General features: G+C 38.0%; 1 protein-coding gene across 1 annotated transcript; it reads left to right on the top strand.

Moving 5' to 3' along the window:
• Positions 1-4145: 4145 nt before the first annotated feature.
• On the top strand, positions 4146-7852 carry ier3ip1 (immediate early response 3 interacting protein 1). Its single transcript, XM_036527820.1, has 3 exons — positions 4146-4256; positions 5009-5110; positions 7511-7852. Exons 1-3 carry the CDS (start codon positions 4166-4168, stop codon positions 7564-7566), a joined length of 249 nt encoding a protein of 82 aa, XP_036383713.1. The 5' UTR covers positions 4146-4165; the 3' UTR covers positions 7567-7852.
• Positions 7853-12412: the final 4560 nt, after the last annotated feature.

Below are 12412 nucleotides of genomic sequence, written 5' to 3'. Positions count from 1 at the left end.
ACACACTTATTGATGAACAGATAGGAATGTTTAAACGACAAAAATAAAGTACAAAAACAACCAGACTTGACCATGACCATGATTTGGGCCGTGCTGCTCCCGGTCAGTGTGTGGCATTGTTCCTTTGTCCATTCTCTGTAAGCCTATTGCTTATCGAGTGTGCTAGGCAAACATCGCACTCGGACAAGGATACAGTTGTCTGGGTCCGGCTGATTTCGTAAGAGCTGGACTTCACCGGGCCTAGACCAGACATCGAGGATATTGCGAATACAGCTTTTCAGATCATTCATAATTCGCTCTTATAGTTTGAAGGATGACCGAGGTTACTGGGGAATATCATCCAACACTGGCGGGATTTAAGGGTATTTTTTTTTTTTCTTTAGCTACTTTTTTGTATTCTCATGTATTTTTATATATAAATATATTTAAAATCTCTGTAGCTCACTTACTTTTTATTGAAATTGAATATTTTTTAGACTAAGTCCCATTTAAAAAAAAAAAAATAATAAAAATAAAAAAGAGCCTCACAATCTATAAAAGCATAAATCACTCCCAAAAAAAGCGGATATTTGTGGGTTCTCACCTTGAGTCTGGTTCCATTAAAAGCTGTTGCCTTGGTCAGCACACTGCCCCTGATATTATATTGAAAAGTAAGATATAAGATGAAGTAATTATTCGCGCTGTTTTTTTTTTTTTAAATATAAGGGTGCAATAAAAATTTGTCGCCACTAGAACTGAAAATGCCTTTTGATCTAACCTCCATCTTCTTAGAATAGTCTTATTTTCTGATATATCTTTTGGTCATGTCGCGCATGAAGCTTGTTGCTTCATGATTTGCTGCGATTTGTCAATTTTAGAACCTTTACTTCATGCTCTTCTTATGACACCCCCCCCCCCCCCTTCCCCGAAGCCTGTGGGTGCTCACTGGAGAACAAAAAGAAAAATGAAACATCAAATGTTAGGAAAACCTCAGCAGTGTTCTGTCAGCTTGAATTGGGAAGGGTGAGAGCGAGACTCCGTTGAGGGAGAACAATGTGACGTTTGCGTGTGTGTGTCTCTCTATATATGTACAACATACTAACAACTGTGATCTAGCTCTGTCATCTTTTACATTTCATGGCAGTAGCGGGATTTGTAAACGTCTGTTTCCCCCTTCCCTCTTCCATTTTGTTGAGTTGATGATCTTATTGCACTAGCGATTGTACTTTGTAAGTGCAACTAGTGAGTTTAGATTTGGAGAAGGAAATGATGTGATGCTTTGATTCAGTGGCCATATAGACACAGCAAGAGTGCTTGCCATTGAAGACTGAGGAAAGGATACCGAACACAACTGAACGTGGACCAGACATACATATGTGTGTGTATATAATTATTTTTAATTTTGGCAAAGCATTTAACAGTTGGTGCGCTTGTTTTACCAGTAGAGGGATGTATTGGTAGAACAGTTGAATTACAGACTATAAGCTTTCCAGGTGTGTTGCATATGCAGACTTCATAAATACACTAATAAAGGTTTTTATTCTCATGACCTCGGTTGTCCAACTGTTATTGTCTGAATAAGAGAATGCTTTGACTAGAAAATGTTCTCAACAATAGGGGTGATTTTTAACCCATTCATCTCCTTGATTTTTACTCAGTCTGTTCAAGGCTGAGCTCTTGGTTTTGGGCCACAGTTCACACAAGTAACGTAAGGTTTTGTGGTGGTCACAGAAAAGTAACATAACATTGATACAGGGCGACATCCATACAAGTAAACTGAGATTTTGCCAAACTGGCACAATAAAATTAATGGAAAGATTTCTAATATAATGTTCTATGTATAACTTGAACAATATTTTAGACTGCAGGGACATGGATACTGCGGAATAGATGTATTGATACGGTATCTTGAAATGCATGTGATTCACTTTGCACTCTTTGCCCTCAAATTATTGATGAGGTTGTAGTTAGATAAAGCAAGTGGTTTGCACAGTGTGCAGGTGAAACTCTTGAGTCAGGGCCATGCCTAGTCAGAGCCATTCTTTTAATATTCATTGTAGAGCTCAAACAAGGCACTTGAATCAATGCATAATTTTGTTGGCAATTCCAGTTACAGTATGGATAACACTGTTGTTAAAGGGTTCAAAACCTTCTACATCTACTATACAGTTGGCGTTGTGTATATCACACTTTTTTGTGTATGTCATACACTGTCTATAGCGTATAGTACTTTCACATGAGTGACACGATAGCTTTACTTAAGTAAAAACAGGTTATAACGTTTATCATCCACCAGGTGGAGACAAAGGCTTCATCTTTGTCTCTGTTATATAGTCTCTTGTACACTAGGGGGAGACAAAGGCCTTATTACAAGTCCTAGAACAATGACGATCCGTCTAATGACATTTTGTCCATCAGGGAGAGGCAAAGGACTTCAGGTCAACCTACGCTGTCTTCAGGCAAAAACAAGATGAATATTTAGCAAAGCAGATCATAGCTTTTCATTATTATCAGGAAGTGGTAATGGGTTTTAATCAACAAGAGGGTACAAGAAACAAAATGGCCAATCACTCATACTCACTGTTTTTCATTTAATATTTTGGAGGCACAAATACAAATTGCACTTGAGCTCTTTCCTCAACTGAAACGGTTCTAAGTTTCACCTGGAAGACAAAAGCTGAATATTTCAAATGCAAGATCAGTGCTAGCTTCAAGCTGCATGCCTGTGAAAACTCTAGTTTTTGCCATGAATTTGCATTTATGCTAATTTACAAGTTAATTTGCATGGTCTTTTATAGAATCTTCCTTATGCTTTCTTCTTTCCAAACTCCAATTCAATGTAATTTCAACTTTTAAAGAGCATTCACAGCTGTTACTCTGCACAAGTGCTTGAAAGTCACTAAAATTCAGGAAATGAGTTGTGTAACTTCATAAATCTGTTACATAACAACACTAACAACAAAACTTCAACATCAATAGTTATTCAAAGTTTCTTATTCAGTGTGAAACATATCAGTTTTTGGAGAGATTAAAATGAATAGTAAAAGTTTATAATACATATTATAATTAATAATAGTGAAGTTTTGTAATGGTAGTATCACCAAGCTCCAGACTGCAATAGGTTGAAAGCACACTTCCTGTGCATGTCTGTAAATACTGTACACAGAAATAATTATTCAAGAATTATTCACACAAAACCCTTTATTATTTTAAACAACCCAGCACAAAATTTTAAGGTAAACAGTACTTAATTTTAAAAAGCAAGTGAAGATATACAATGCTAGATGTCAAACCCAATATGACCATTAAAAGCATGCCCCCTTGTGGGCAAAGATACACAGTGGCTGGACACCATCCCACACCCAGCAAGAGTGAGAAGGGTGGGGCAAGAGTGCCTTTCAACAACCAGACTCTGAGGTGGAATATCACTGATGTTCCTTATTCTAACCAGATATTATTTTCATTCAATGACAAAAGGTGCTATATATGACAAATACATGGTGAAAAAGAAAAAAAACGTTTTCAATGCATCTGTGCACATATCGTCTAGCTAATAACACATGTAAAATTTAACTAAAGGAAACTTATTTCCAGTTACTGCAAACTGTTCCAATGGGCTACAAGGGACTTACAAATGACTTACAAATCTGGTTCTGCAAACTCTGGTATTTTGCTTCTTTAGAAGTTGAAACAATTTTAAATTTGTGTAGCCCGAATGCAAAATGGCTTAGATTTTAATTTTGTTGACTTTAAAAAGGCTGTAGGTGTCCTGGATCACCCTGCAGTCGGTATAGAAGCAGCACAGTAACTGGGCGCTGAAACGTCGCGGTTCTCGGCCTTCTTCTCTGTCTTATTTGAAAAGCACGTTGCAAACTAAATACGGGATTTTCCTTTACGATGTCATAGTGTTGTGTAATGTCAACAAATGAAATATGTACATTTGACTTGGCTAATTTAGATTTGTTAACAGGCAACAGAAACGAAGCGGTCATTTTGGCTGAAATTAATGGATTTTATGACAAACAAACACGACACAATTCAGTGTTGCAACCGTACATAACGTGCTTTTCTTCAACCTTTCCAAAACGCGATGCCATCGTCATCCTTGGCTTGGTCGTCCTTTTTGTCCTTTTCGCAGTGCCGTCTCTGACGATAGCTGACGACAACAGAGAAAGATTCTGCCAGCATGGCGTTCACCCTGTACTCTCTCATCCAGGCGGCAATTTTGTGTGTAAATGCAATAGCCGTTTTGCACGAAGAGAGATTCCTGAGTAAAGGTATGTATCTCATGTTACGTCGCGTATATAGCTAGACCTTGTGCTTGTGGTTGAGTTAGCTAATGCATTAATCGTTTTGAGGAGTACAGGATTCCTGTCTACCACTAGATTTACCACTTTGTGTTGACTAACTACCTAGACTTGGCAGACTAACATTTCACCTTCAAGAAGGCTAAGAGGAAATTCTGATATCTAGATGAGGTAAATACTAAACGTGTCAATCTATTGGGCATCGGCTAACTAACCTTAGCTGCATTAAACTCGATAGCCTGCGTGAAGACAACATCGGGTTAGCTTCCTAATGCTAACTTTTAATGACTGGAACTGAGCTGGCTAACATTATCTAGAGTTTAACTACACTTTTTTACAGGTACACTTTGTTCAGTCCAAACAAGAACTTCAAGTAAATACTACAAACATCTACCTCGCCAATATTAATGTCACAGGAGTTGTTTTGTGCGAGTTATGTAGCTGATTAAGTGGCGATCTGGCATGTCTGCACCTAAAATATATGTAAAGAAATGCAGGCTAGCCAGTAACATTAGTGCATCCACGCCACGTATGTCTACCTAACAGTAACTTTCTGTGGCTGTGGTCAAATAGTTAGCTAGTCAATGGCTAATTGTAGTGCCAGAAGTAGCCATATAAGTACACTGTCTCATGTCGACCAGTGTTCTGTCCAGTTCTGTCCAAACTCTGTCCTCAAGAGTCTAACGTTGAACGCATTTATATGGATTTTTTGTGTTTGTCAGTTGGCTGGGGTGCGGACCAAGGCATTGGAGGGTTTGGTGATGAACCAGGAATTAAATCCCAGCTCATGAACCTTGTTCGTTCAGTGAGGACCGTGATGAGAGGTACAGTATGTTGAAATAAACTAGTGTTCCACAGTATAGTGAAATTTAACCTTACGCGTCAACGCATGTAGAACTCTGCAGACCCACTTCATCTATCTAACGTTATTTTTCAAGGAGTTTCTACATCTGAATCTACATGGTATGAGCCTGCTAGCCACAACTTACCTTACCATTCAACGTGCAAGTATTTTTCAAATTCACTGTGTGGTACAGTGATTGCTTGTTGTAACTGTAACAAAATATAATGGTATGTAGTGGCAACTGCTGTCATACTGTGAAACTTGTGGACAAAAATAAAGTATAAATTAATATCAGTGTGGGTGTCATAGGGCTGGGCGATATGGCCTAGAAATAATATTGCGATATTTTTAGGCTATATCGCGATACACTATATATATGTCGATATTTTGAAATCTCCTTTAAAGCACTCTAAATGCTCAATTTAACCCTTTGATGCATACAATCACACCAGTACGATGATTTTAAGAGTCCCTGCAATATATGTCTGCATTAAAACATTCTTGTTTATATTCATTAGTGGTTTCTATTGGAACAATTTTAAACTTGCATGCAAAAAGGGGGAAATCACAAGTTAAATTTAACAAAACAGTATTTTGCTGCATATTTTGCAGATAACTGTTGTTTGTTCAACATCTTCCTTGCGATACCAGGGCTCCAGACTAACTTTTCCACTGGTAGCATTGGTGGTACCGACTTTCTCTGTTGGTCGCACCAGCACATGATTTGGTCGCACCCATTTTTTTGGTACAGCATGGTATTAATCAGTGACCTTGCATGGTGATGAATACTTGTCTTAATTTGCATACCCTGGTTTTGCATTGATGTAAAGATTGACAGTGACTCAAGACTTGAAATTTGCAGAATATTTTAATCTGAACATTAAATTTCCTTCGTACCGCAACCACGTTAGCCATTGTGGTTGAAAGTAGTACTTTTTCTTCTTCACTGGCTCAGTCGGTCTCTCCCTGCCTGCACCTGCACTCTCATCATCAGTTGTGTCTGAGTCCGGACCTCTCGTTGGCTCTTCCTCTCCACCAGCCTCCTCCTCTCTCTCCTCGTTTTTTTTTTTCATACCGGTGTGATTAGCTGTTTAGCACGTATGCTAAAACCAGTAAGATTAGAACACGAGATTGGAAAAAAATTCTAGCTAATTCTAGCTTTGAGGAAACAGTGATTTAACATTAAAAAATATAGCAAATGCGGCGTTGAAAACTATGAGAAGCTTAATAATGCTAATGAAAACATAACGGACCGTGTAATGTAATGCGCACTACATAGCATAAAATAAGTTACGTGCAAAAGGGTTAAAATAACAGGCTATAGACTGCTTCATCTTTGGAACGTGGTAACAGCTAAATGGATTGTTTCGCGCGTTTCATCATCAGTGCGCATGTGCAGGCAGGGAGAGACCGACTGAGCAAGTGAAAGGAGAAAGGAGAAAAAGTACTACTTTCAACCACAATGGCTAACACAGTACCCATGCTGGAGGGGCACCAAAACAGCCTTATCATCATGCACTCGCACAAATGTGAACATGTGAAATTTTAACTCGCGCACTCTCAAAAAATGGTCGCATATACGACCATTTTGGTCGCAGTCTGGAGCCCTGGATACCCAAACCACTTCCAGACAATGGATGCAGTGCCGTGTCTTTTCGGAACCAATTCATCCGCCTCCATCTTCTATTACCGTTTCCGAACTCAGCACGTATAAACTCGCTTTGGCGCTTCACTTATTTCGCTGTCTCCAGGCTCTTTCCCTGTTCCCTCCAGATACAGAAACACATGTCTCACCTATACACGTCACACACGCGCGCCCAGGAGAGTGGTCTTGATGGGTGGGTGAGGGTGTGTGACGTATGTATATTTTTTGCTTTTTGTGTCTGTCAGAGGGAGAGAGCCATAGGAGATGGCGAGAGAAGCGAAATGCCAAAGTGAGTCTCATGCCAGCGGCTTAAAAAATTACATGACAATTTGTACTCGATGTTCGCGATATAGTCATTTACTACATCCCACGTAGAACAAGCCGCAATACATCGAGTATATTCGATATATTGCCCACCCCTAGGCTGTCAATGCTGAACTGCTGAGGCTCGGTGTCAGCATTTTTGTGAATAATGTAGATTGCATGACAATGCGGCTCATTTTGCAATGCAGTTTTCAAGCAGTTAATGTAGATGTTTGATAAAATGCGAAAGGGCCCCATGTGTCACCGAAGCAATATAAAGCTCATAGCTGGTATGCTTTCTGTATGTTTTGTTAATACACTGTTATTAAAAGTTTTACTTTTAATTAATTGTGTATGCATTATTAGTTGAACTTCAAACATGCAAACATACTTTCAAACATACTCAAGAAAACATTTTCTCTTGTTTTGCAGTGCCCTTGATAATAGTTAATTCAGTGTGTATCGTGTTACTACTGCTGTTTGGATGAAGAGAAGTTGACAGAAGTGCCACAACACAGTGGATTGGATGCAGGAATAAAAACTCAAGAATTTGTAATATTGGAGTGGATGATGTCATTGCTCTGTGTTCTGCTGTATGTGTCTGTGAAATCTTTTTGTAACATAACCTTACTTCTTCATATCTTTACAAATCACAAAGGTAAACTATTCCCATTTCATTGAGACATCATGAGATGGATGAAATGATTAAATGGTTTTGATCAACTGAATGAAGACAGCACTATCTGTCACAACTCATTGAGAAAGTACAGCCCCCCCCCCATTGCTTCTACCCCCTTTGTACCCCCCAAAACCACACTGAAACCCTACTGGGCATGACTGAGAAGACTGTGTTTTGCTTTGCTACTATAAAAATATAGCCATATTTTGTATCCCTTGCTGTGGAAGTATGCAGTGACCTATGCCATGCTTGGCAAATATGAAGTCATCAGTAAACCAACTTAAACCTGAGCCTGTTTCCAGCTCTGTAGTTAAAAGGAGTGCCCTGAACCCGGTCTGGACATCTGGGAATGTACAGTAGACTGTTCACAAGATCTTTCAATGAAAATAGATTTGAAATTTCTCACGTTTTCATCTTTGAATAGCAACAGACACTCATTTTACCAGGGATATGTGTCAGATGTGTCAACTAGAGGAGTTGACAAGGTTTTAAATTTAAAGTTCAGTGTAGTGTTGCAGAACCAGCTTCCTAATCTGGTTTATAGAGTTTTAACACATATATTAAGAGGCAATAAAAATGTCATATTTATAGCTGTGAACACATACCTTTTTGTAAGAAACATTTACAAGTGAGCTGTGCTAGACATTGTGTGCAAGTTGCATATGCACACAACCAAGCATTGTCACATGATTTTTCAGCATTGTAATTTCCCTTCTGGCTATGCTCCATTTACCATGGACATAAAAAGCACTGAAGGATTAATTTTGCAATGCGCTATCCAAGAGGGTATAAGCATGTTGATGGTAGATCTCAAGTAGCTGGACACTTTGGTGTGTGAATGTCCACATGTGTGGAAAGTAGATGGGACACCTGGTCATCATACCTGTTGTCTGTTCTTGGCATACTTGTTAACCTGGCCTGAAAGAGTGGCACATAATTCTACTGGGGCCGATCAGCTTCCTTGTGGTATCAGCAGTCCACTGGATTAGATCTTTGCTGCATTAATAGAGGACACCCATGATATTGAAAATGTGCTTTAAAAATATGAACAATCTCTGCATAGGCTTCTGTGTATGGACAACATGGTGTTCAGTATGAGCCTTTACATTTTGCAAAAACTGAATTTTTAGGGTTTCTCAAAATACATTAAGTCTGATGGTAGGTTTTGACCAGCTTTTCTGCTTCATGCACTGGCCAAGCCTGGAGTTATTTTATAGGTCCTGAGGTTGACAGGTTCATTATTGGCATTTAGCAGACACTCTAATCCAGAGCGATTTATAGTTTATTAATTTTTTTATTTTACAATGTTATCCATTTATACAGCTGGTTCAAGGTTTGAATTTTTAAGACAGAGCTGTTTGTTGGAGAACAGAGAACATCCTCATTACCTGGTCGTGACTGACTTGAAAGGGTATAAAACCCGCCACAAAATCCCAACCATCTGCTGATGTTGGTCATTTTTAGTTGAATGTAATTGTTATCCTCTTATAAAATAGGTGTGTCACTTACCTATGGAGACATTATTCCACAGTTTTTTGTCTGACATCTATTAGAAAAAAACATTTATAATGAAAAATACCCAAGCATTTATGCTTGATTTACAAAATTGATGTAAAATTTGATTACTTCCAAAGCTAGCTATAACTAATTACTGTTGTGAATTATAATGCACACTCAAAGTTACTGCAGCTAGCTTGAATGTCTGTGTATCTATTTTAATTATATATCAGTTTGCTAGTTCATCTGTATATCTCTAAAGTAAACATCCTGAAACCAGCTGCCATGGAGTTAAATGACATACATTGACAATTAAAATAATAGTAAAAGTGAATTGGACAATAGTACTTTGATGACATTATTTAATAAAAAATTTCAGGTCAGTCACTTTTTATGTACAGGTTCATATACATGGATAAATGTTCTTGCTGTCTTTTTCCAGTTTTGTTTAAGTTTGTTTGAGATCATTACATTTTTTCAATTTAATTGCTGTGTTTGTCACATTCTTTTTGCATGTAATAAAGTGTTACACATATCCAGTTTTGTCCCTTTTTCCATGGTCCCATTATTACTAGGGAGTAAGGAACCCCTTTGGATTGATTTGGTTTATTATACATTGACACAAGTCATTAGTTTGTACTAATCACTAGAAACAACATGGTTTCCAAACCTGTTCAGTGTGTCCTCCTTAAATCATGTTTGTAATTATTACTTTAATGCAGGGATGTTTCAGCCAATCAACGTAACTGAATGCTAATAGTGTTGGATGAAACCCGGGCAACCATTTTAATGTTTTGGCTCCCAGTTGGCTCTCATGAGTTGGCTCTTGTTGTGATCAAATTTTGAAAACCTTGGCTTGATTGCAGATAATACAATCAAGATCTTAGTCATGCTTGCTGGGTGCAGGAAGAAGAACGAAAAACACTGTGGGACACAGCACACAGCAAAAATACCCTGGATACTTAAATACAGACTGCATTAAGCCAGATTCATTCAGTATTTTATTGAGTAGTATCTATGTCCCCCCCTGCCCCTCCTCTTACCTACCTCATTAATTAGCCAATTCCCCTTCACGGTTGCAATCTGAGTTTGCCAAATTGAAGTCCATCTAGTGTTTATATCTTTTTACTGAACACAAAAGAACATGATTATCATCCTCTTGTTTAATATCCCAACCCAGTTAAAGTAATATTTTCTTGAAAGTCACATCTCATGTCCCATAGGTATTAAAATAGGGGGCACATTAACACTTTTAATAGCATGTATAAAATATGCTTATTACCTTTGGGATTGGGTATCAAATGAGCATATCCAAGAGTTTTAGAACTTCACTGTTGAACCATTAATGCTGTTCTTAGAATAGGTAACATGGTGAATGCCCATTAATGTCTTTATGGGTCATTTTTAAGATCTACTTCACTCCTGGTAATGAGACGTGCTCAGGCAGTTCAGTCTTATAGGCACTGAACAGCAGAAAGCCACTGCTACAGAAATGAAGAATACATTATTTATGATTAAAGCAATGATGTTATTAACTTATGTGTCATTGTAAAATGGCTATGAAAGTCTGTGGGTTGTTTAAGGTCTTCTCTCATCCTTGTGATAACACCCTGCAGTTCACCCTTATAGGCACTTGGCAGCAGCGATGCAACAGGAATATAGCCTTGTGTACATACACTTGATTTGCACAATATGCACACACACACACACAGTGAAAACACAAAGGCTGTAAAATACTTCACATACATGCTGTTGAGACAATCCAACCTCATACTCATGATATGTATCTCAGAAAGTCTCAATGCAACCTTGAAAGAACCATGTCGATCTTTGCAATCTGAAACTCATGGTGAGTTTTAGCCACTGTTACAAGCATGCAAAACAACCTGTACACTCACAGAACATTAAGAAGAGTTCATTTGATAGTGGTCCATAAAATGATTCTCAGATAGAAGGACAATCTCTCCAGTTGGCATTCACTATAGGGTTGTTTAGCCCTTTCATATTGACAGTGATCTCCATACTTATTTATTCCTCTGACTAAACAGGAACAAAAATGCTATAAAAGAAAAAAATGTACACAAAACATTAGGGTCACATTTATTCACATCCCTGTAGTTAGCATATTGTAAACCTTCCTCTGGCATGGGTTACACTTACACAATTCTTCCTGTAGAGTTTTATTCCATACCATGAACTGTTTGAAGTCAAAATTAAGAGTTGACAAAAGCAAAAAGACAGAACCTCAGCTCTTAACTTGACCTTTACTTTAACAATGCTTTCCAGCACAGACTGCTCTGACACCCACTTCCATACTCTGTACTATAGCTACATGCACTCACCACTGGGCAGGTTTCCGAGGATTAAAATGTTCTTTTAGACAGTCATATAGATGCTCTAAGAGAAAGATTCCTAGTGTAAGGGAGAGAAGTAATCATAGAATGGTTTCTTAGTAGTCCTTTATGTTAGAGAACATGGGTAGATGAATGGAGGAGGCTTTGGAATTTCAACTCATTTCATGATGTAGGAAATGGTGGACACATATGCACATATGATATCTCTGCAAAATAGCACTTCTCCATCTACTAAAAGTATCAGGACACACATTTGCAGAGCAATGTATAATACAACAGAAATAGCTTCTTTGCATTAAAGTAAAATAAATCTTACATTTGCATCAATATCCAACTGAATGTGAATCAAAAAGTCAGTGAAACTGTTTTGTTTTTGTTTGGGTGTAAATGTACTATTAAACATTTTCTTTCAATATTTTAGTAGGTCTTCCTAAGAACCGACAGAGAAATTGCAACTGTAATCACCTCTCCAAACTGTAGGGATTTACAGTATATTCTGATCTTTGAATCAAAGAGCAGAGTCTCAGCACCAGTCTTATTTACTTATCTAACAACCCTCACCTTCCTGCTTCATCAAACTGTTTATCTCAGATTTTCTAAGATGTTACAGTTTTGCATAAATTATTTATGTCATTACACAGGCAGCTGACATTTGTTTTGGCAAAATAGCAGTTAGTCTGCTGATTGCTGTGACTCATAACATTTTCTCTTTAACAGTCCCATAACTCCCCTCTGTAAAGTCTTGCATTCAGAACAATATACATGGTACCTCAACAACTGAGACGTCTCATTTTACCAACACCA

Source organism: Megalops cyprinoides, chromosome 4 (genome assembly GCF_013368585.1).
Source record: "Megalops cyprinoides isolate fMegCyp1 chromosome 4, fMegCyp1.pri, whole genome shotgun sequence".
NCBI classification, from domain to species: domain Eukaryota; kingdom Metazoa; phylum Chordata; class Actinopteri; order Elopiformes; family Megalopidae; genus Megalops; species Megalops cyprinoides.
Note: the sequence above shows the minus strand (reverse complement) of the source record. Positions and strands in the feature narration are given on the sequence as shown.

What these genes read in the sequence shown, in the direction of transcription:
- ier3ip1 (XM_036527820.1), top strand. Translation starts at nt 4,166, where the DNA reads ATGGCGTTCACCCTGTACTCTCTCATCCAGGCGGCAATTTTGTGTGTA. An exon ending in AGAGAGATTCCTGAGTAAAG is followed by an intron (nt 4,257 to 5,008) that starts GTATGTATCTCA and finishes TGTGTTTGTCAG; the next exon opens with TTGGCTGGGGTGCGGACCAA. An exon ending in AGTGAGGACCGTGATGAGAG is followed by an intron (nt 5,111 to 7,510) that starts GTACAGTATGTT and finishes CTTGTTTTGCAG; the next exon opens with TGCCCTTGATAATAGTTAAT.